The sequence below is a fragment of the Spodoptera frugiperda genome, chromosome 7 (assembly GCF_023101765.2).
Source record: "Spodoptera frugiperda isolate SF20-4 chromosome 7, AGI-APGP_CSIRO_Sfru_2.0, whole genome shotgun sequence".
In the NCBI taxonomy this organism is placed as follows: Eukaryota; Metazoa; Arthropoda; class Insecta; order Lepidoptera; family Noctuidae; genus Spodoptera; species Spodoptera frugiperda.
Window position 1 is genome coordinate 10,106,288 of NC_064218.1, and position 21,223 is coordinate 10,127,510.

General features: G+C 35.2%; 2 protein-coding genes across 3 annotated transcripts in view; one reads left to right on the plus strand and one right to left on the minus strand.

Annotated features, from left to right (window-relative positions):
- The window catches only part of LOC118265905 (sodium/potassium/calcium exchanger Nckx30C), an 88,288-nt gene that overhangs the window by 42,734 nt on the left and 24,331 nt on the right, over window positions 1-21,223 (minus strand). The gene's annotated exons all lie outside the window — the stretch shown is intronic.
- LOC118266297 (uncharacterized) lies at window positions 17,594-19,807 on the plus strand. Its single transcript, XM_035579699.2, has 2 exons — window positions 17,594-17,737; window positions 18,486-19,807. The coding sequence occupies exons 1-2, from the start codon at window positions 17,728-17,730 to the stop codon at window positions 19,727-19,729; spliced, it is 1,254 nt and encodes a 417-aa protein (XP_035435592.1). The 5' UTR covers window positions 17,594-17,727; the 3' UTR covers window positions 19,730-19,807.

Consider the following 21,223-nt stretch of genomic DNA (forward strand, 5'->3'; position numbering starts at 1 on the left):
TTTAAATGAACACTATTATCGTTACGGCCTATATTTCTTGAGGTGGTAAGTAGAGATGTTAATTTTTGCATGTAGCTCAGAGACTTTTCGTTAGTTCAATATAAACTAAATGATTTTTAATATAATATTCTGTGTGTATCTGTAACTTGTAAGATTATTTGTAAATGTTAATTAATACAAACAGACGCAAATGTACTAACGTTGTCTATCTTAAAATATTACTTTCGTCGATTCCAAAAAAATAAACAAAAGAACGCCGCCACACCACATAGTGACATCTGTTGACGAGCATGGAAAGTACACAATAAAATCATTAAACAATTAATTATTATGTAACTAATTATACTATGATAATTAATTAGGTAGCTCGCCCGCTCTTTGATAAAGGGATTATCTAATATTCTAATGTCAAATGACTAAATTCAGATTCTAGATCATGCTACTAATGATCATTTTACACATTGGAACTAAAGCCTTAAAGCCTTTAAAGGCACTGAAAGGCCATCCAATGTGCTAGGGTTCAAAATAATCTAGAAATCTAGACGATAGACTGATTGGGATGCATAGTTTAAAAAAAAGTATAAAATGATAGACGATATAACAATGTAGTTTAAGAAGTTCTAAGTGAAGTTTACAAATTAATATTTTCTAAAAAAAACTTTTAAATACATAAGTTGACGATGGGTTTAGATATATATGTATAATATATAAGGTGGTCTAAAATTGTCTGCCGCGGTTTTAATGGGAAGTTGTGTTGTGTTTGAAGAATACAAATAATATTTGAGAACATAAAAAGTTAAATAAACATTAAATCTGCTCTGAATAATGTGATTCACAGATTCGTCAATGAAAACAATTGGGACAGTGAAAATGTTAGTCCTTTCATAATAAACCGTCACGTAGATGTTTTGTATGAAAAAAATGTACTCGTATTCACTCATTTATATTTACTATTGTAATCGTCATACACAACACTACTTCCCATTAAAGCCATGGCAGATACTTTAAAACACCTTATATGTATGGTTATATATGTGTATATGTCATAGAATTACGTTTACTAATGTCATGGATGTAGAGTCTACATGATTTTACAGAATAATGTTGAACGATTTTTATATTGATGTTAATTATAGTGTTTTATTTATTAAGTTTTCAACAACTATAACAGTTATATTAACATATTTTTCACTTTGTCCCATACTAGGATTTTCTCCTGTATCGTAAATGTGTAAACAAACATACGATTTCACATACACATCACACCCAGACCCGAATCAACAATTTGAGGATCACACAAAGAGTTCCGTGCGGGTATCGAACCCACTACACCGTGCAGTCGACACTTCACACAAATCCGGCGAGAATACTACTTTTCATCTCAAAAAACCAACAAAAGATTAACAAAAAACGTTATAAGTATAAAAAATCTCCCACAAGTAGAAAAGTATACGAAACTTTTAAGAAGTTAAATTGGAAACTAAATAAAGTTAGTTACAGTGACCCGTATCGATGCTGTATCGGAGAAACTTGTCAACTGAACAGTTTCAGTAATGGAAACTTTATGTGGAACGCTCGTGTGTACATAGCCTAGAGTACTAAGGAGCTATGTGAACTAGGCACAAATTACTTTAGGGTATATGTCGAATATGGCTCCTGTGAATTATTTTAATGTGATATGAATTCATAGCTTGTTTATGTAGATTGGTAATTATTCGTTAAATGGTTATAAGACTTTTTTATGTGTGTTATGCCCGTGAAAGTTTCTTTTCAAGACATTTTTTCTTGTTAAGAGTTACAATGGAGTTCTTCTTCGTTCGAAGCTACACTTTGGTACGCGCACCTAGCTTCATTGACGGACAATTTAATTTGATCGTGGTATCACTTATTGGCATAGCATGGCATGGCTCTACCACACTTAAAATGGCCTCTAGCATTGGCATGTGTCTAGCACTAGTCGAGTTTCTCGTCAAATAATTACGCGAATAAGCCGAAAAACAATAATTAAAGTAGGATTTTTTTATCAGAAGAAATAATGACTTCATTATTATTAAATCTCTTATTTATGTAGTTATTACTTATTCATATACCAGAGAAATAAAGGCTTTAAAGTGAACGATGTTAATAGCAAAATAATTATTTCAGTGATTACTTAATTTTGCACGCAGACACCATAATATGAAATGTCAATAATATATTATTTCAACTTAATGCAATAATACGCCATTCAGCGGATTATTTTCATAATTATTATTACCTATTGAGTCTGCAATGAAACTGTATTATTTTATTGGCTTAACTATTATTTACGGCCCGCAATAATACGTAACTTGCATTTATTTTAAGCCACATTATTAAAGTACTGATTTTATGTATTTTAAATGGTAATTACCGAATTTTAAATTAATTAACTTTTGTTGGTGGAAAACACAATGCAACTAATAAGATTTAAGTTCCATATATGATGACGTGGTCCATAAAAATGTTATTTCGTATAAGACTTTATGCTTAGTTCAATTTATATATTTTAAGAAGGTAGACGTTGTTTACAGAGCAAAGCATAAATAAGTTATATTTTATTTACTGAAAACGCATTTAAATTGTATTAAAATTAAATATAATCTTTATTTCAAAAAAAAAAAAATAACGTTACATTTTAAACAAGAATGTACTCTAACGAGGCTTGCACGAATTTTAGGTCACTAAGACCACCTTGAAAATTAAATTACCCAACCCAAAAATCTAACCCAATACATCACTCAACCCATACAAACAGTTAGCGAAATAGTAAACCTACACAAAAGTACAACTATTTATTTAATACGAATCTTCGTTCAGGGCAACGAGTATTAATGTGGTAGGCTCAAGCCGCCCTAGGGACGGTAGCACATACAACTGCACATCGACCTACACATAACCAGTTTATCATGGTCTTACTTCGTACTATCTTTCTATAGATTCAAGGGTCAGCTTATACTGGTATTGTATCATACGACTGCACATCAACCTACACTAAACCAGTTTATCATGATCCTACTTCGTACTATCTTTCTATAGATTCAAGGGTCAGCTTATACTGGATAGTATCTGGGCTGCACATCGACCTACACAACCAGTTTATCATGGTCTTGATTTCTATCTCTCTAGGGACTCAGGGGTGAGCTTATACTGGTGTATCAAACGACTGGGTACCTAGCTCAAATCAGTTTATCATAGTCCTACTTCGTACTATCTTTCCATAGATTCAAGGGTCAGATTATACTGGTATTGTTCAAACGATGAACCTACACAAAACCAGTTTATCATGGTACTTTGTACTTGTTTTATGGGTTTAGCTTAGTGAATTATTGTTGTTTATGTGTTGAAGATGTTTTTGATTGATGCAGCGTTGTATTAGGTTTTATTTCCATTGGCAGAGGGTTTATTATTCATTGTTTTATTTAATTGTTAGTGTTGTTACTTGGTAGTTGTGTTTTGTGTCCTATTGTAGAAAGTGGGAGCTTATATATCGAGTTTCATTAATAGAGTACCTTCTGATTTCTTTTATTGTATAAACCGGATAACGAGTTGAGAGATCGCCTGATGGTAAGCAGTCGCCGCCGCCTATGGACATCCAAAACACCAGAGGCGTTACAAGTGCGTTGCTGGCCTTTTGGGGTTAGAAATTTAAGGGTTGTTGGAGCATCTGTTTTACATGACCTTAAAAATTATTTAAATGTGAAAAGTGAAAAAATGCCAGTTTATAAAAATCTGATATTTTTTAACTCCACGCTGTATTTTTGGACTTGTATCTTTTTTATTTTTACTTGTACTTTAAATGTCGTTGCTAAAAATACAAAATGCCTGCCATATCCCGAATTATTTGAGGTCGGTGAAATATATTTATTTCTAGCATTCATCCCTTATATCCATCATCTCTGATTTCATTTTACCCTACCCATATCAACCATTTTATAAATTATTATTGTAACTTATAAAACTAAAAATAGTTACATAAATATTATGAGTAGTCTCGATGTCAAACCATTTATTTAAATTAATTAAGGATTAATAATTAGACACTCCAGTATACGGCAATAGGTTCACCCCTATTACATGGGACTTATAACACAAATGGTGAAAAGTGGGTGTACATTGTACAGCGACATTACTTGTCGCAATGCGCACATCTGCCTACCCCTTCGGGGATAAAAGGCGTGACGTTGCTTTTCAATTAATTAAACACCTTTGAAACGTCAAATTGAATTGTCCGTCAGTCGATCAGTCAGTGAAGTTAGGTGCTCGTTCCAAATTGTAGTTTCAAATGGTGAAGAATGATCAAGAAACTCCATCGACACTCTTTTAAAAAATGAAAAATAACCTTCTTTTATTTTGAAGTCGGTTAAAAATAATACATTACCATAATATAAAATCCTCACACAATTCACCGAAATCACACAAATATTAATTTATTATACACACAACGTAACGTACATAATTTTTAATTACACCAGTTTACAGTTCATTAACTTGGAGGCCGGTCTTTGGTCATCAGCTATCGTGTGACATAACGGGCTTATCTCCGGACAGTTAGAGACAAACCCTCTCACTGCCCCCATATAATTTGAATAAGCCACTTGTAATGAATTAAATGGTCTTTTCCTCGATTTAATGTGGGATAATAACACGGATTTTGTTAAATGAAGTGATTTGGGAGAGATGTGTTTTGAATGCAACATGTTTTTGACTGTCTTGTTGGAGGAGAGACCAACTTGTTGGAGAAAAATAGATATAGAGAAAGATAAAGACGAGAGAGAGAGAGAGAGAGAGAGAGAGAGAGAGAGAGAGAGAGAGAGAGAGAGAGAGAGAGAGAGATAGTTGTATTAATTGTAACACTCAAGGGAACTTGGTTTTCGATCCTCAGACTAAGCTCAGAAAAATCTTGAAGAATTGTATTGTATAACCTGATTGAAAAAGAGTAACCTATAAAGTTTCTTGCTCGTTCTTCTCCATAGAAATTTAAACCTTGGAATCAGACTAAATACCACTAGAGAACAGATCCACAAATTGTTGTTCCGGGTCTGGCTGTTATGTGTATGTTAATTTGTATGTTTGTAGACGCACCCACGACACAGGAGAAAATCCTAAACGGGGTAACGATTTCCTTTTTTTAAATACATATTGTGGTAATTTAACCAACACCTGTCCTTTAAAAAGTTAACAAGCTAACAGCTAAACTATGCTCTCAGTTAAGAGCTAAGCCACTCAATTAAGTTTCACTGAAAGTTGTCAACTATAATATTAGTTGGTCGCGTCTCGAGTTAGCCAGACTCCTTCCTCTAGGGAATCGAGCTGTTAGACTAGACAGACTAAGTTGCTATAGTTTGTGCTTTAAATCTGGCTTGGAGTGGACATTTTCGTATTATGATAGGCTGTGTTCTTTGTTTAACTCGGTAAGGGTTGAGAATTGCCTTGGACTAAATATTGTCGTGTTGACATCTCTATATTAGATGAAGAGTTATTTGAGTAATGATTTATTGTCGAACTTTAGTGGATTTCATCTCCGAAGTAAGTAAGATCTTACACAAAATGATCAAAACATGTTTTTTTTTTAATAAAGAAAACGTAGACCACCCTAGGGTTTTAAGTTTCTTTTCTTTTCTCCTGTGTCGTGGGTGCGATTACAAACATACAAATTCACCATGACACCCAGACTTGAAACAACAATTTGTGGATCACAGAAATATAACATATGGATAACAAAATCATTCTTACTACGATACAAAAAGATCATCTCTCAATTCAAAATGGGTCTAAAAATAATTTAAAAAGTGAGTATACTCAACTCCTCAATCCAAACCTTTGACTGACTAACAATCGTGACATAACATTCATATTCATCGACATCCACTTGACAATCCCTAAGGGTCCGTTCACATACACCGGCTGGAAGCGCTCGGAGCCGATCGGCTGCGCGAGCAAGAAAGAGCACGTAATCGGAACCAATCGGCTGCACCAGCAAGAAAGCACGCGATCGGAGCCGGTTAGCTCCTTTTATTATTTCATACCAAATCCCGTCAAGCATTTTAACACATTGAACGCCGTGGTGGTCACCGTTAGCGGAGGATTTGCCTTCAACAGTTTTCTATTGGCAGTCAAAGACTTAATGACAAAACCAGTGCACAATAAAAAATAAACCTTAACACAAATACTTAAAACTCTGTTTTCAAGGTGATATAAATTTGCTCTCGTTTCCGAGCCTGTGTGGACAGACCCTAAAACGTCCTCAACTCAAAACGTTTGACACAAACACGAGAGCAAAAAGAAAAATCCATACAACTGTAGAAAATCCTTCACAAATAATTTCCTATTTCCTTTGATTCAAAAATATTCCCAGAGGTGGTTCCCTCTGATCTGTCAGAGGGCTTAACGGACAGATTTCGATGTGAAAAAGGTGAGGGCTTAAGGGCCAGGATCGTGATAACCGATCCAGCCGAGATAAAGTATGGAGTACACTTTATAGATCAAGTCTTCTGTGGCCTTGATTTAGGACCTGTTTAGCTGGAGAATCTGAAGTTGTTGTTTCGATTATATAAGATGTGTATATCTTTTTTTTTTTTGTTTTAAGTTATTTCTATATTTATTTACATGTACTTAGAAATTTGTCAATTATTGACTTTAAACGCCTGTGTCATCATCTCTATATAAATATGCGAAAACTTTTGAGGCAGATAGTTCTCTGATAAGTAGGCTATCCAGCATTATGAAACAGTACCTAATTGTAATATAATGACTATTAAATCAAACTAGAAGCAAACTGATGTTTTTTTCAAAAAGAGTAAATTGTTATAAACTTGTTTTTAATATATAGTATAAATATGGAGTATGATAGATACACCATTTATTCGCAATAACAGACAACATCACAATCCTTACGCCGACCAACTCTTATAAAAACGAAATCCACAAATTCGCAAAAAAAGGGCAAAGAACTATAAAACAAACCGTCAACCCGAGTATAAGTCCCAAGAAAATCCGATTTATATACATAGAGTTATCCAAAATTCACTCCAATTCTCTCGTGCCGATTTTAAGCCTCCGCGACCCAATTCCGAAACTTCGGGCACTCCAATCCTCATTCAGCATTGTGAGGCAGGGTTGCGACTAACCAAATTGACCCTTAGATGAGAGGTTAGAGAATTCAAATTGCTATAGCTGGAGTGTTTTGTCCGTGATGGTCTTGGCTAAGAGCTGGTTGCTTATCGAGTTGCATTGTGAAGTACTTTGTTGCCTCGTTTGTATATTTTTTGGAGTATTTTGGAAGTTGGACCAAGTGGTTTGCCATTGAAATGTATATTTTTTGTCCATTAGTGACCGTTGCTCATTAATAAAGATAGTTGAGAAAAGAGTAGGTACATCATGAAATAGATTTTGAATTAGGTAATTATGATACAACTGACAGAGTCAATTCAACATTTTAGACGCTAAACACAAGTAGAAATAAGATAACAATATATTAAAAAACTGTATCACCCTAACATCACATAGAAATATTTATTACAGAAAAAGTAGTAAAATGTGCGAAATGTGCTTATTTTGTGCAGAGTGCTCAAAAAGCGTGACATAATTAAGTGCTCTGTGTAAAAATTATTATTAAAAATATTTTTCAAAAACAATCCTTAATAGTTTCATTCCCATTTAAATATATGTAATAAAGAAAATTATAATCAGATTTCCATTCCATAAATATTTAAGTATTAGATTATTTAAGTAGTAGTCGTATCTATTTTAATACCATTTTGTCGATGTTTTATTTGTGTAATGTGTAAAATTAAATGCCCAAGTTTGTTACTTAAACACGTCAAAACAGTTGAAGTGTTGAAATGTTAAATAGGCTACTTTTTATCTCATTTCACATACACACTTTTTTATACTTAGACAATTGAACCCCAGACCCCTTTGTATGGCAGTCGCGCTTGTGACCACTCAACCAAGAAGGCAATTAAATCTAGACATAACAAGAACATATTGGCAGAATATACAACAGTTACAACTTCAACATAATCGAAGTAATAAATTAATTGACAGAACACAGATTTGTACTTATAGCCAAGTCGTTTGTCACCCGATCTGACACCCAATTAATGGAGTGTAATTATTGTTTGAGGTTACATAAGCTTATGTGAATGGTTGAAGATTTAAGTACATAATAAGTCTGCTTATATACTTAGAGTTATAATTCGTTGGGACACCATGGCGGCGCAACCAGACATGACACCAGAGTACTCACACTACAATGCGGCAGTATCAAATGGATCTCGAAAAAGATAGCACTGGCATCATATTGAGGTATAGTAATTAGTGGTGGCGCGACCACTAACATTCTATGCTGCCATCAGAGCTGGTCGCGCCAGATTGGTTGCGCAACCAAGCGAACACCAGGTGACTAACTCTCTATAGAGCTGTATACATTTTGCTTGAGGGTTGCATTACCATTATTTTTGTGAGTAAAATTTTAAACTGAAGTAAACTTTTTAAGATTGTGAGTAAATAGTAAGTGAGAGTCTACAACTGGAGTGTAAGTTTACATAAGAACTTTTGCCTTAATCTAATCATTTTAACAGGCGAGTTGAGTTGAAGATCATATTGGGACAATAATATATTGTCTGGTTTCTATCTCTCTTTAGTCCTTCAGTCGTAATCATAAAGTCAAGATACTTTGCAATATTTATAAATAACAAAACATCTCAATCTTCTAACCTCAAAACGAAACGAAACTACTCCTTTATACATTTTGTGAGTAAAGCAATATAGTTCAGATCAATATGTTTTTATATACAGGTGAAACAGCTCGCGTCTCGTTTTAATATTTCAAACAATTCCCCTTACAACAGTAGGTACTGTTTTACGACGCCCATGAGCTAACGAAAGAATGAAGATTTTTAGAAAAAAACATTGCTGATACCTACAATGTTTTGATAAAAAGTGGAGTTTCGATCTTTACTAGTTATAGTTGGTTATAGTCTTAAAGTACAGTACGTTGAGTCTTAACGTATATTATATTGTAATTCAGTTTTCGTTTGTTATAGTGTCATTTTAGTAAGGTATCAGGCTAAGAATAAGTAGCAATTCTAGATTAAAAATTTTAACAGATCAACTGTTACTGTAAGATTTTTTCTACGTCGTTCTACTTCGAAAGTTTCAAAATCAAATCCTGGTCAAGCATAGTATACTTGTTTGGCTCCCCTCAAAAGTTAACTATTTTTTATCAGTTATTTTTAAGGGCTATCAATCCAATAAAATGTTAAAAGGAAGAGCATTTTCTTTTCTTCTTTCACTTCCAAATACCAACACGATAACATCACAGAACCACAAAAACACTATGTTACACTCTGCCATTACAAAAACCAGAAGCCTAATACATATGTAGACAAAAAGCGTTATTTATTACATATCACAGTACACAGGCATGGGGTCAGAGAATCTCGTGAAATCCTTACAAACGACACAACCGGACTATCTCTGTGGCGGCCATTTTTATCTCACACTGAAAGGAGACAAGTGTCCGGGTTTTTGTAGCTAAATGCCGAACATAAGAATAATATAGACGTATGTATGTGTATGGAAAATAAGATGTTTTTGACTTAAAAAAAAGGCGGTTCTTAGTTTGACCTGTATGTGTGTATGTATGTTTGTGCACAGTTATATCGCGTTTCGCTGAACTGATTTTGGTACGGTTTTCAGCATAGTATTTTTCAGACTCTGCACAAGATTTTAGGTATATAGGTTACCTTACAAAAAAATGGAGCTGGCAAAGTAAATTTGCTTGCTCCATGCACCTACTACTGGTTTTTCAATGCATCATCCAAAGGTTTGGCTGATAGAAAATGCTTACGGCATTAAGCCCACCTATGTACACATTTATGTGCCATAAAGAGTTAAATAAATATATAAATTGAATGCGGTTCCCTTTTTTAAAAATGCCTATTTTATATTTTCATTATCGTATCCCTTATTTTTTAATTTTGGAAATGAGAATATTTATAGGGTTTTTAGATGTACATTGGCTATTGAAGGCTATTTTTATTTTTAAGCGTATCGCACTCGTTTGGTTATAAAAAGACATTATTTTTATTAGGTTGTTCTAATAGCGTCATAAAAGAGGTTTATGTTCTTAAACAGACCTTGATAAGCTGTCGTGATGATTATGAGGCAGCCTAATTGACTGGCATTAACTGTCTTCTAACCAACACCAACAATTGTCTTTTTTAATGGTTTTAGTTGAAAATTGGTTGACCAGAATTCTGACCAGTATTTACAATAGGCTTACCTAATATTACAAGTTATTGTGTTGTAAAGTGATGGAAGGAACTTGTAAGTTGGTAATTGTAACAGTTTTTGTTATTTTTAATGATATAAGCCGGCAAACGAGCACCTGGATGGTAAGTACCTGATGCTGAGCAATCACCGCCACCCATGGACACCCGAAACACCGGCGTTGTTACAAATGCGTTGCCGTCTTTTTTGGGGTTAGGTTAGGTTGGTGAATCAGACAATTTGGTTATTATTCAAATTGTCACGCCTTTAATCTCCGAAGGCAGAGGTGCATATTACGGCACGTAATGCCATTGTACAATGTACACTCACTTTTCACCATTTGTATTATAAGTCCCATGTAATAGGGGGTGAGCCTATTGCATGTTATTATTCGTGACGTAACGAAACTGTAGCCAAGCAAAGCCCGTCATGTAACAAGTAGAATATTACTAAAAATTATCAGCAGCAAGGATCTGGTGTGTCGTAAAATTGCCGTTTCTATTTCCATATGCTTAACCCTAAAAAATAAAATCACAACAAAGTGTTTGGACACGAAAGGGCTGAATTTCTCGCCTTTGTGTGTACGGACGTACAGTCTGACACACCAGTCGTAAGCTGTTTATTTTACTGAAATTAATTTTGGTTGTTTTTTTTTGTGGGTAAGGTAAAAAAATTGTTTATGAATAAGGGTTTATGTCTACATGTCTTATTTTGCTGTGAAAAGATTTTTGCACTTATTAGTAATGTATGTATTTCATCAAAATTTGACTTATTTCTTTGGATTTTGTGAACAATAATGATAATCGAGAACATATTATAGTAGTAACGTTAGTATATAATAAAGAGCTGCGGACTACATAGAGGGTTACCGGGGCTCCGGTTCGAAGACCGGGAGTAGGAAGGGGTGGTTTTTAGTCTGTAAGAGTCTGACACTCCTTCTCACCTCACTCCAAACCTCCTCCAAACTGGTACCTTAGAGATGGGAGAAGAAAGAGAGGAAGACAAAGCTAGAGATAGAACGATGAACTAAAACTGAATGGGGAAGGGTTAGGTTCTAAACACAGAGTACAATGAAAATTGTTAGAGGTGGCCTTTACCAAGAGGCACACTGAACTCAAAAATAAATTTATATAACTAAAGAGACAACTATATTATAAAAGAAAGAAGTAAACAGTTCAGGATAAGAGGCTTATAATTATTATTATATATAAAGATGTCTCATAAAACACTAGTCTGAACAATTGCACACAGTATGCGCTCTAATGAATTTAGTGATTAAGATTGTTTGTAGAACTCTAGTCTAAAAACCTTACTTTGTATTTAAGCACTGTTTACACTTCACTTAACGAAGCTTATAGTAAAATAATTTTAATTTTAACACCACATTTCCCTTTCACTGTACACAAAGTGTACAGTCCCGGCAAGAAGTGATTAATTGCCCAGCCTAATGTATTTACCTACATATACATACAATATACGTAGTAGTGTGCGTTCGTATATGCCATAGAAGTTAATTTATTCCTTTGCCGACTACCGCTTAGGGAGTTGTTGGGTAAATTGAGTAAGATTTGTTATAAAATACCGTGTTTGTGGTTTTAGGTTGTTAAAGTTGTGAAACTTAATAATGAAGCTACGTTTTGGATTTTGTTTTGTGGAGGGGTAAGCAGAGTTGTACATTAATATAGGGGGTACGTAGTGTTTAGTTTACATCTTGTTAGTCATTGTATAGGTTAATTGAAATTATCGCACAATGTGTGGATAGTCGCACAAACATAAATGTGAAATTTTGAATGTTTGATCGTTATTCGCGTTGAAACTACTGAACAGAATTTGATGAAATTTAATATACAAACAGGGTTTGATGAGCTGACTTGGGTGATAGAATACTTTTTATCCCGCCGGAACGCGAAACCGCTGGCAGTAGCTAGTTATCATATAATCGTAGAACCGTTCCCCGAAGTTCTCACTTTTTTCTCAATTTTCAAATCGAATCCAAAACATCTAAATTCTGTACTTACCTATAGACTGAACCAATAAAACAGTCATCATAATATAACAATACAAAACTAGCTTTACAAAACAGAACTATTAAGTCCATTAAGTACTTATGCGTTAATGGTGAAGGAGTCTTTGTCAAACGCCGACAGGTGGCGACACGGTCGCGGAGCTCGACACCTCCCATATTTATTATTAAACAGCGGCCCACCACATTCCCTTTCCCAGCCGGAGAACGAAATTCCATTTGAAACAAAAGCATACGGTTTTGTGTAAATATTTTTTCACCAAACTTTACTCTAACTTCTGTTGCAAACAGCTGAAAAATACTTGTATAAACGTAGGGGTTTTAAATTGTTGTCGGATTTAGATGGACATAGGTATATTATAGCGACCAGATTGGCGAAATATTAAAGAGGGTCCAAATTAAAAGTACCCTTAACCAACGAGCATGCATGAAAAGATTGATGACTCAGCGAAAGAGTTGTGTAAGGTTCGTAGTAATTGAGATTATGTACGTATGTATGATGATAAAAAAAAAATGGCAGTAAAATTTATAGACGCTATGATCCCGAAACCCTTTGCCCCATGATTGTCCATGTGGGACGATCATCGTTGATACTTCACTATTGCAATCAATAATCACGAATTGTCCATACGACATTCAATCCCTTTTAATACTTTACACTTATAAAAGGAACCAAAAAGAAAAAAAAAACAACATCAAAAACTGCAGTAGACATCGAAATCCATTTTTAAAAAACCTTCAAAGAGAATTTTCAGTGAACCAGTCAGGTGTCCACAGGGGGTGCAACAAAATTATTAACACCCTATAGGAGTTACACGGGGTGAAAGCTGGATGTACTCAGCCAGCTACATAGTCCAGACAGGGGGCTGTGTCTGGCTGGGAGGAGGGGGGAACGGACACCAATTACACGTCCAAGCCATGGAGAGGGTGAATCAAGGTGATATTGGGAGCCTTTTTTGTTTGTTTTTCTGTCTGTCTGTCTGGCGTGTTTTTTGAAATGGTTTTATTGTGTGAAAATGACGCTTTTTGAAAGCAGATATACCTAATCCGGCTTTTACTTGATTGATTTTCTCCTGTATCGTAGGTGCGTTTACAAACATACAAGTTCACATGCACATGACACCCATACCCGAAACAGTAATTTATGGATGTGCGGGAATCGAATCCGCTATCCGTCCCACGGCACCTAGTTGCCCAGCCTCCGCGCCAACCGTACAGTCAATTGATATTGCTCTTAAACTAACGTAACTCGGAAATTGAACCCTTGTTCTCAACACGTGCTTTTTAGCCCAACCATCAAACCTGCCAATATCAGTCACTAATTTTGCACTGGGGAAACAATCAAAGGGTACTATAATACCACTTCTAACCCCCTATCATCAAATAATACGCACAAAGGGGTTTCATTAACAGGGTATTAATTTAGCTCCCCCATAGGTTGGGGTAAACCCTAGTATTTAATAAGCAGGTATCAAGTACGTAAGGGGAAATTGCCGTAGGTACCTTTGATTTGATGGGGTGCAAAATACTCTGTGTTTTGACTTAGTACTTACTTGTATAGTAAACTCCGGTGAATGTGTGTTTGGTAAAATCCAATGAGTTTAACAATATATTTTCGGAATTATCTTACAAATAAATAAAGTAACATATTAAACGCGTTGTTAAGAGCTTAACTTAGGTACTATAATTTCATTTATAAATAATATGCGACGCGATGTTGCGCTGTGTACATTTACAGAAGATTTTTGTAGCTAAACCATTAAAACGTGGAAGAAAAAAATTATAACACCGACAGACTTGTGATAGTTATATGGATTAATTGGAGTCTTTTTGTTTCGTTTTTCGAACTATTTTGACTGTAACAAGCAGGCGGCCAACGAAGGTTTTATTTTAGTGGGAAAATCATCCAATGACTTCTACCGCCTTGGGAGAGACGATAGGGACTGTCAGACTCTTACTGACTAAAAACCACCCCGTTTCTACTCCTATATTTCGAGCCGGAGCCCCGGTAAACTCACTAGACAGTCCGCAGCTCAAGGTCTAAAGACATACGAAGATCGCATCGAAGTTTCCACTATGTATGTGTTAGGTACATGTAATTGTGACATGACACGAAGTAATATAAATGTAAAAAGAGACATTAAATAAATAAAGTGCCTTTATGACTATGATTACAGAGACACGCTTCAACTCGTAACACGAATCGTTAAAGTAAAATTGAAAATAAATTTTGGAAATCCTAGCATCCATCTTTGTGGGCTTATCTGCAGGAGGTAAGTGTAAGTACACTCGGCGTCACAAAAATCGCACCTCTTTAAAAGTTCCCTTCATAGTCATTTTAACCCTATTAATCAATGGCAGACATATGACTGTAAGGTATCATTGGAAAGGCAATTTATTTAAGTTTAAGAATAAATCAATGGATTTGGTTTTTTGTTTACCAGGGAATAAAAAAAGCAAGCAAATGCAAATGATTAAAAAGTTACATTTTTTTATCAGCAAATAAGTCCTTAAAACCTAGTGTTACCCTCCCTAGCCCTGATGACTGCTTCCATGCTTTCTCTCATGGACGAATTAATGTGACAACAGTCTCTTGAGGAATGTTATCCCATTCTGAATATTTTGACAACATTTTTTTAACGTTACGTGCTGATGAGATCTGTTGTGTTTAGGAATTCTAACTGTTGTTAATTTAAAGGTCGTTAAACGTACTTTCAATTGATACCAATATTAATAAGGTGTAATGTATTCGTTACTGGCGGGACATGTTTTGAACTTACAATTTTCCAAGAGGTGCGATTTTTGTGACGCTGAGTGTATCTTGTGTTTTTTAATATTGGCAGGATATAATAGGATATTGATTAAATATAAGATGAACAAGCTGAAATTGACTTTAAATTGAATACTTATAATGTATGAAATGTGGTAATCAGTGAATTCACTGTGACAGAAAACTAAATAGATACGAATTAAAAGTCAAAAGCAACTTGTACACTGAAAATTATCTTCATGATACCAAATATCTGGAACCTTCTCATCCAATGGCTTCTCCCAACTTGGGTGAGACGAGAGGAATATCAGACTCTTCCTGACTAAAAACCCTGTTCCTACTTCAGCTTCTCGAGCTGGTAACCCGCTAGATGGTCCACAGCTTTGGGTCGGCATCAGCCCTACTGAGCCCCATCTGGGTCTGATGCGCACGCAAACCCTTAGAAAGTCTTAGAAATTAAAATCAAATGCTCATTGTTATAATTTTTCTTGATAAAAATCTCATACCACCTTTCAAATCAAATAACAATGTTCCTTAATAACATTCCCAAACTAAAAATCAAATTAACAAAGCACTTCTTCATTATACAAAGTCGGTTAAAATAGCTATGCCGGCTAAATGTCATCGCGTGATTGTGCGAAGGTTAGTACGAAGTTGCGATTCGCTTCTCGCGTGTCTCTACAACTTTGATAGTCAGTGATTGTAATCCTGACGAGCCTAGTACATAGCTATGTCTATGTCATGTAGGCACATAACTATGTGCCTACATGGTTCTATATTTATAGAATACGTAGTTTATAAAGAGAGAGGAACGAAAAATTTGAAAATATGTTAGGAAAGTCTGGATAACGTTTGTCCAAAATTAGGTAGGTAAGCATGTAGTAGTGTATTTTCTTTAGTTATTTTAAACAAAATACCCCTGAATACTTTCTCCTATTTTTGCTCATTTTTTTATTCTATATGTATATATTAGTTCAAAAACGGACTCTTGTCATACATTTTTTAACCCAATTTAAAAGAAAATGTAAGAATAATGATAAGTTCACTTCGCACTGTGTGTATGTGTGTTGTATTGTGTTCGTATGTCTGTGAATGCACGCTTAGTTTTGTTTTGTCCAGAAAACAAGCAATTATTGATCAAAATTTAAAAATATCTAGCAACGGGTTAAGGGTGTGTCCTGCCTTAGGTGTTGGCTCACGGTGAACGCCCGCGCCACATCCGCGCATGCGTTTTACAGGCATTCCGACAAATAGGAATGCATTGGAGGATCAGATCACTTTGAAGGAACAAAGATCTTAAAACAGACTTTCACGGTTTTCCTTGAATACTTTGTCTTTTCAACATAATACACTGTTAAGACGCTTATGACTACTTGAAAAGACCAATGGTAAACCTTCAGCTACAGTTGAATGGTTTCACGGTCTTCGAAGACCGATACATCCAAAAATTCAACTTAACAAAATCTATTTAATTTGGCAACCGCATTTTAGCTCATGTGCAATATGCGCATGGCCTAACATAGACCACGACTTCAAAGAATAAGACCAATCGCAATATAACAACGACAAAAATATAAAAGAAAAATTGCAAAAATAGATAAAAATCAATACCTACTAAAAAAAAATCGCGCTAGTACGAAGTACCGCTATGGACAAAAAAAAAAAAAAACTTAAAATTTGAATTACGAAACTATCAGCATACATACCTTTGAAAACAACGCGAATGAACAGCCATGATGCCAGATCTTCTAAACTTCGCAGACCGCCTAAGTGAACCTAATATGCCTGAGAGCCCCACCCACGAGCTACGATGTACGACAAACACGTGTTACCGGCGCGAGAGCTTGCAACCGAATGCCAGACTGTCGATCAATCGAGGACCTACGAGCTCTCTCCCAGCTTGCCCGGGATTCAGCCCTCGAACAAAGAACACTACACCAATCAAACTAATATCTACCTTAACAACTCAGCAATACAGTAAAATATTCCACGTAACCCCACAGACAGGGTTGCTGTATGAAAACAAGGATCTAAGCTCTGACTATAGGGATGAAAATGCATTGCGTTGCAGTTTTGTTGTTTGATTTTCAGTCCGTTCCTATCTAGACGGGTTTTATCAATATTAATTAGTTAGTATATAATGGAGGGGGGAACGCAGACAGATATGTACAGGTTGCACCCCCTTTTAACCCCTTTTAGGGGGTTGGGGGTGTAATTGAAATGGGAACCGGATTGCTGTCTGGCGTATTTTTGTTTTATTTTTGTCCGGATTTTTCAGTGTTTGTTCAGGATACAGTTTGTTTTAAGGTAGATACATCGTTGCTAAGGACTTATTTCTATTTGTTTTTATTGATTATGAAATTTTGATATATGCAATTCGAGCCTGGTAATATGTCATCAAGTTAATAGTTCATCAAGCAACCTATTATAAAATTGACTCATCGATCAAGTTCCTTATGTAATTAAAACCTCCTTTATATTACATAAGTTCAGATGACATATTTGATATGACATTCCGAAGACATTTAAAAAAATTATGCGTGTCGATAACGACTTGTCAGATTGCGAATTTTAAATAATTGATTTATATTTATATTGAAACGTTTACTGTTATTAAATAAAACATAACTAACACAAAATGGCTACAGGTAAATACTAAAAATATATGTATATCCAATATATCCACAGGGTACCCACAATAACCTAATCAGCCGACCTAGATGTCATTTAGGGAGGGTCCTACTTATTTATGCTACTTATTTCTCCGTCCAAGTATTGAGAATTTCTGAACTTATCCTAATAGTAAACTAAGTAACGTAATATTTGGTTAGTATGTAATGATACTGATAAAAATAGTAAACAATCATTATATAATTAGGCCTTTTTTGAGAGCGGAATATCATCCAGTGACTTCTCCCGCCTTGGGTCCTCACTCAAGAGGTATTTTTAGACTCTTACTGAGCTTAAAACCGGAGCAGAGCCTCGATAACCCACTGGGTAGTTCGCAGCTCCGAGTCAGGCATATATTTTTTTTAATAACAAATTATACCTAAATAATAATTACGCCTAACTTTTCAAGAAATAAAACACAACGACACATACATGTACACTCGTACGTCTGTGAAGTAACGATCCTGTAAATAGGTGATCACAACAAACACTTATCAAAAAGGTTAAGACGAGGTTTTTCTCAGCGCCATTACAGTCTTACGAGCCATCAGTCGCGCTCAATAAACGTAAACACGACTCTAAACATGAACAACCAAGTGTGTATAAACCCAGCCCCTCATTATCTGCTATAAAATTAGCTTCTCTTGCCCAGTCAAGCGAGGCCGCCACGAAGGTAATAAACCGAGAAATTTCCACGTTAATATTAAACCAACTCTTTATCCACAGAATGGAAACCCTCCGTCAAAGAAGTCAATGGCATAAACTTAGCTAATTACTTCCCCCATCAACGTTCATACAATTCCGTAGTGTATATACACAAGAAATATTTAGACGAACAAAACGCTCCTGAAGTCAAAAAGGAAAAGGTTAAACCGAAAAAGGAAAGGAAATCTAAACACGATAAATGTCAACAGTTTAATAGCGAGAAGAATACTGAAATCTCTAATAATAATAGGACATATAAAATCAGTGGTAATAATAACGACTCCGTTCTAGAACATACTATAAGATTCGCTAAGAATATAGTTCCTTTAGTTATACCACAAAGTGATGAGAAACTCCCTGTATATTACACGATAAAATCTTCAAAAAAACATAAGAAAAGAGATAAGAAACCACAGGAATCTTTTGAACATCGAGAACAAGCGTATGAGAAATCGGAGCCTAAGAAAGTTATCGAAACATACAGAAAGGTTCGGAAAGAGAGTTTTAGCGTCAGGGAGTCTATAAGTTCTAGCAACACTCTAGATGATTTAAACATCAATCAATCTTTAACTTGCACCTTATCAGAATTATCAGAAAAGAAATTCCGTAAGAAAGAAACACATTGTATTAAAAAATCACACAATGCACCAAAAATTACTGTATCCGAATCATTCGAAGCTATTGCGACGGAAAATCAAGGGGATTCAAAGATTAAAATACAACTGATGAATGATAAAGACAAGAATGTTTTGACTGAGAGTATTAAAATGCCAATATTGTCTGCCATTAAAGAATGTATCTCAGAACTAAGTAACAGCCAGCACAATAATGAGATGACTACAATGCAAAGGATATTGAAGTGTAATACAAGCAAATTGGATACAATTCTGGAGAAAATAGCTCGCATCGAGAAGAGACTGGAAGTTTGTTCATTAGAAAAGAAGGTAAGCCTTACTGATAGGAAAGCTTCGTCCACAGTGCTTACTCCTTCATCGAAACCATCGGCATTGGAACAGTTAGAAGAAGACTTGGTAGAAGACAAAGAAGATTATAGTTCAGAAGAAGAATTGCATCAGGAGATGTTGGATAGAAGAAGTAAGAGTGCAGTAACAGAGTTGACACCTGATGAGAAATCTGGGATAAAGGATTCTAGTTTGGGAGCCGGGGAGGTAGGCTTTAAAGAGCCTCCTACAGTGGGTATTAAGCCAACGCGTCCAAACAGGATTCCAGCTAGATTCTGCTGGACGGATACCGCACGAAAATGATATTTAGCTGATTGTTAGTATTCCTATTGTTTATGAAACTTTACTGTTATGTAGTTTTATTAAAAAGTTTTATTGAAATTGCAAATCTTTACTTAGTACCCGTACTGGCTTGTGGCTGGTACCTTTTTTATTGGCAATGCTTTTTATTGTAAAAGTGACAGCTATGATCTAAGCGGTAGTTTTTTAGGATTGTAGGAAATATAGTCAAGAGAAATTGGTATCGTTTATTGGTATCGTCTATGAATAAACTAGGTAATATCACAAAATAGGTATTTGACCTCTTCTTGTTATTGTTCAGAGGATATTATTAGAGTTGAACAATTTTTCGAATAACTACTCACATTTTTCGGATAACTAATTAAATAGATAATGTGTTTCGTATTTCATTATTAGTAATTAATTTTCGTTTGTAGTGCAGAGGCTTATATCCAGCAAAGCTGTACTTACATGCCTTATTGCAATATCGGACAAAATGTATTATTGATTGACGAACGCGGGTCTGAACAAATTGACGAAAGCCGAACTTTTTATACTGTTTTCACGATTTGATCAAATTCGAAACTTCCAGTTCAATTTGCGTCCAACAAGGCGAATTAACTTTAATCAAAATCAGCAAAACAAACGAACTTCCTCAATCAACGAGCAAATTAATCGTCACTAATCGATATAAATCGGTACTGTTCGAAACATTCGTTGTGTCGCGTGCTTTGTGCTTCTAAATCATCCATAATCGATATTGTTATTCGAGTGACGATTCTCAACTATTCGAGCTATGAATCGATTCAGCTCACTGGGTTTGGAACGTTTAGCTGTTGCAATAGAATAAATACATTTCATACATGATCGAGTCCCTGTTTGAACGATGCTATCCATTTATCGTTCTCTTCAAAACAATGTTTATATTTTCCTTTCCTTTGTCTTTTGTTTTCTCTTTTATTTTGTTTGTTCTTTGTGTTACGGTAAACTACGGTTCTGTTCCTGCTTTAGATTTTCAGTTTAAAGCTTGTTTAGAAAATTCGGAACTGAATTTTGTTGTTTTAAGGAGCTTCGTAGTGTGCAAGTTTATTTGTGATTCGGGGTTTTATAGTGTGTTAGTAATAAAGTATACTATAACTCTTAACTGTATATTTTTGGCAAAAAGTTATGTAATGTTGCTTTGCCACCAGATATGTGCTATACTACATTGCTGTGGATTCGTTTGGCTTCTGCCGAACATATTCATTAGTACGAATAGCTTAGCACTGCTATAGATGTGCGCTATAGATGGTTCAGTACTGTCATACATACATCGCATACTCGAGTTGCGCATTTTCCGCACACCACTACATAGCTTTGTATCACTCGAAATGGTCACATCGTTTCGCAGCTTAGCTATTACATCTTCATAGCATAGCTACATAACACATCTCCATTACTAAATATATCGCTGTATAACGTTGAGTTTACAAGACTACAGAAAAACGAAAAGTATGGGAAAATCCTAGATTATTACTT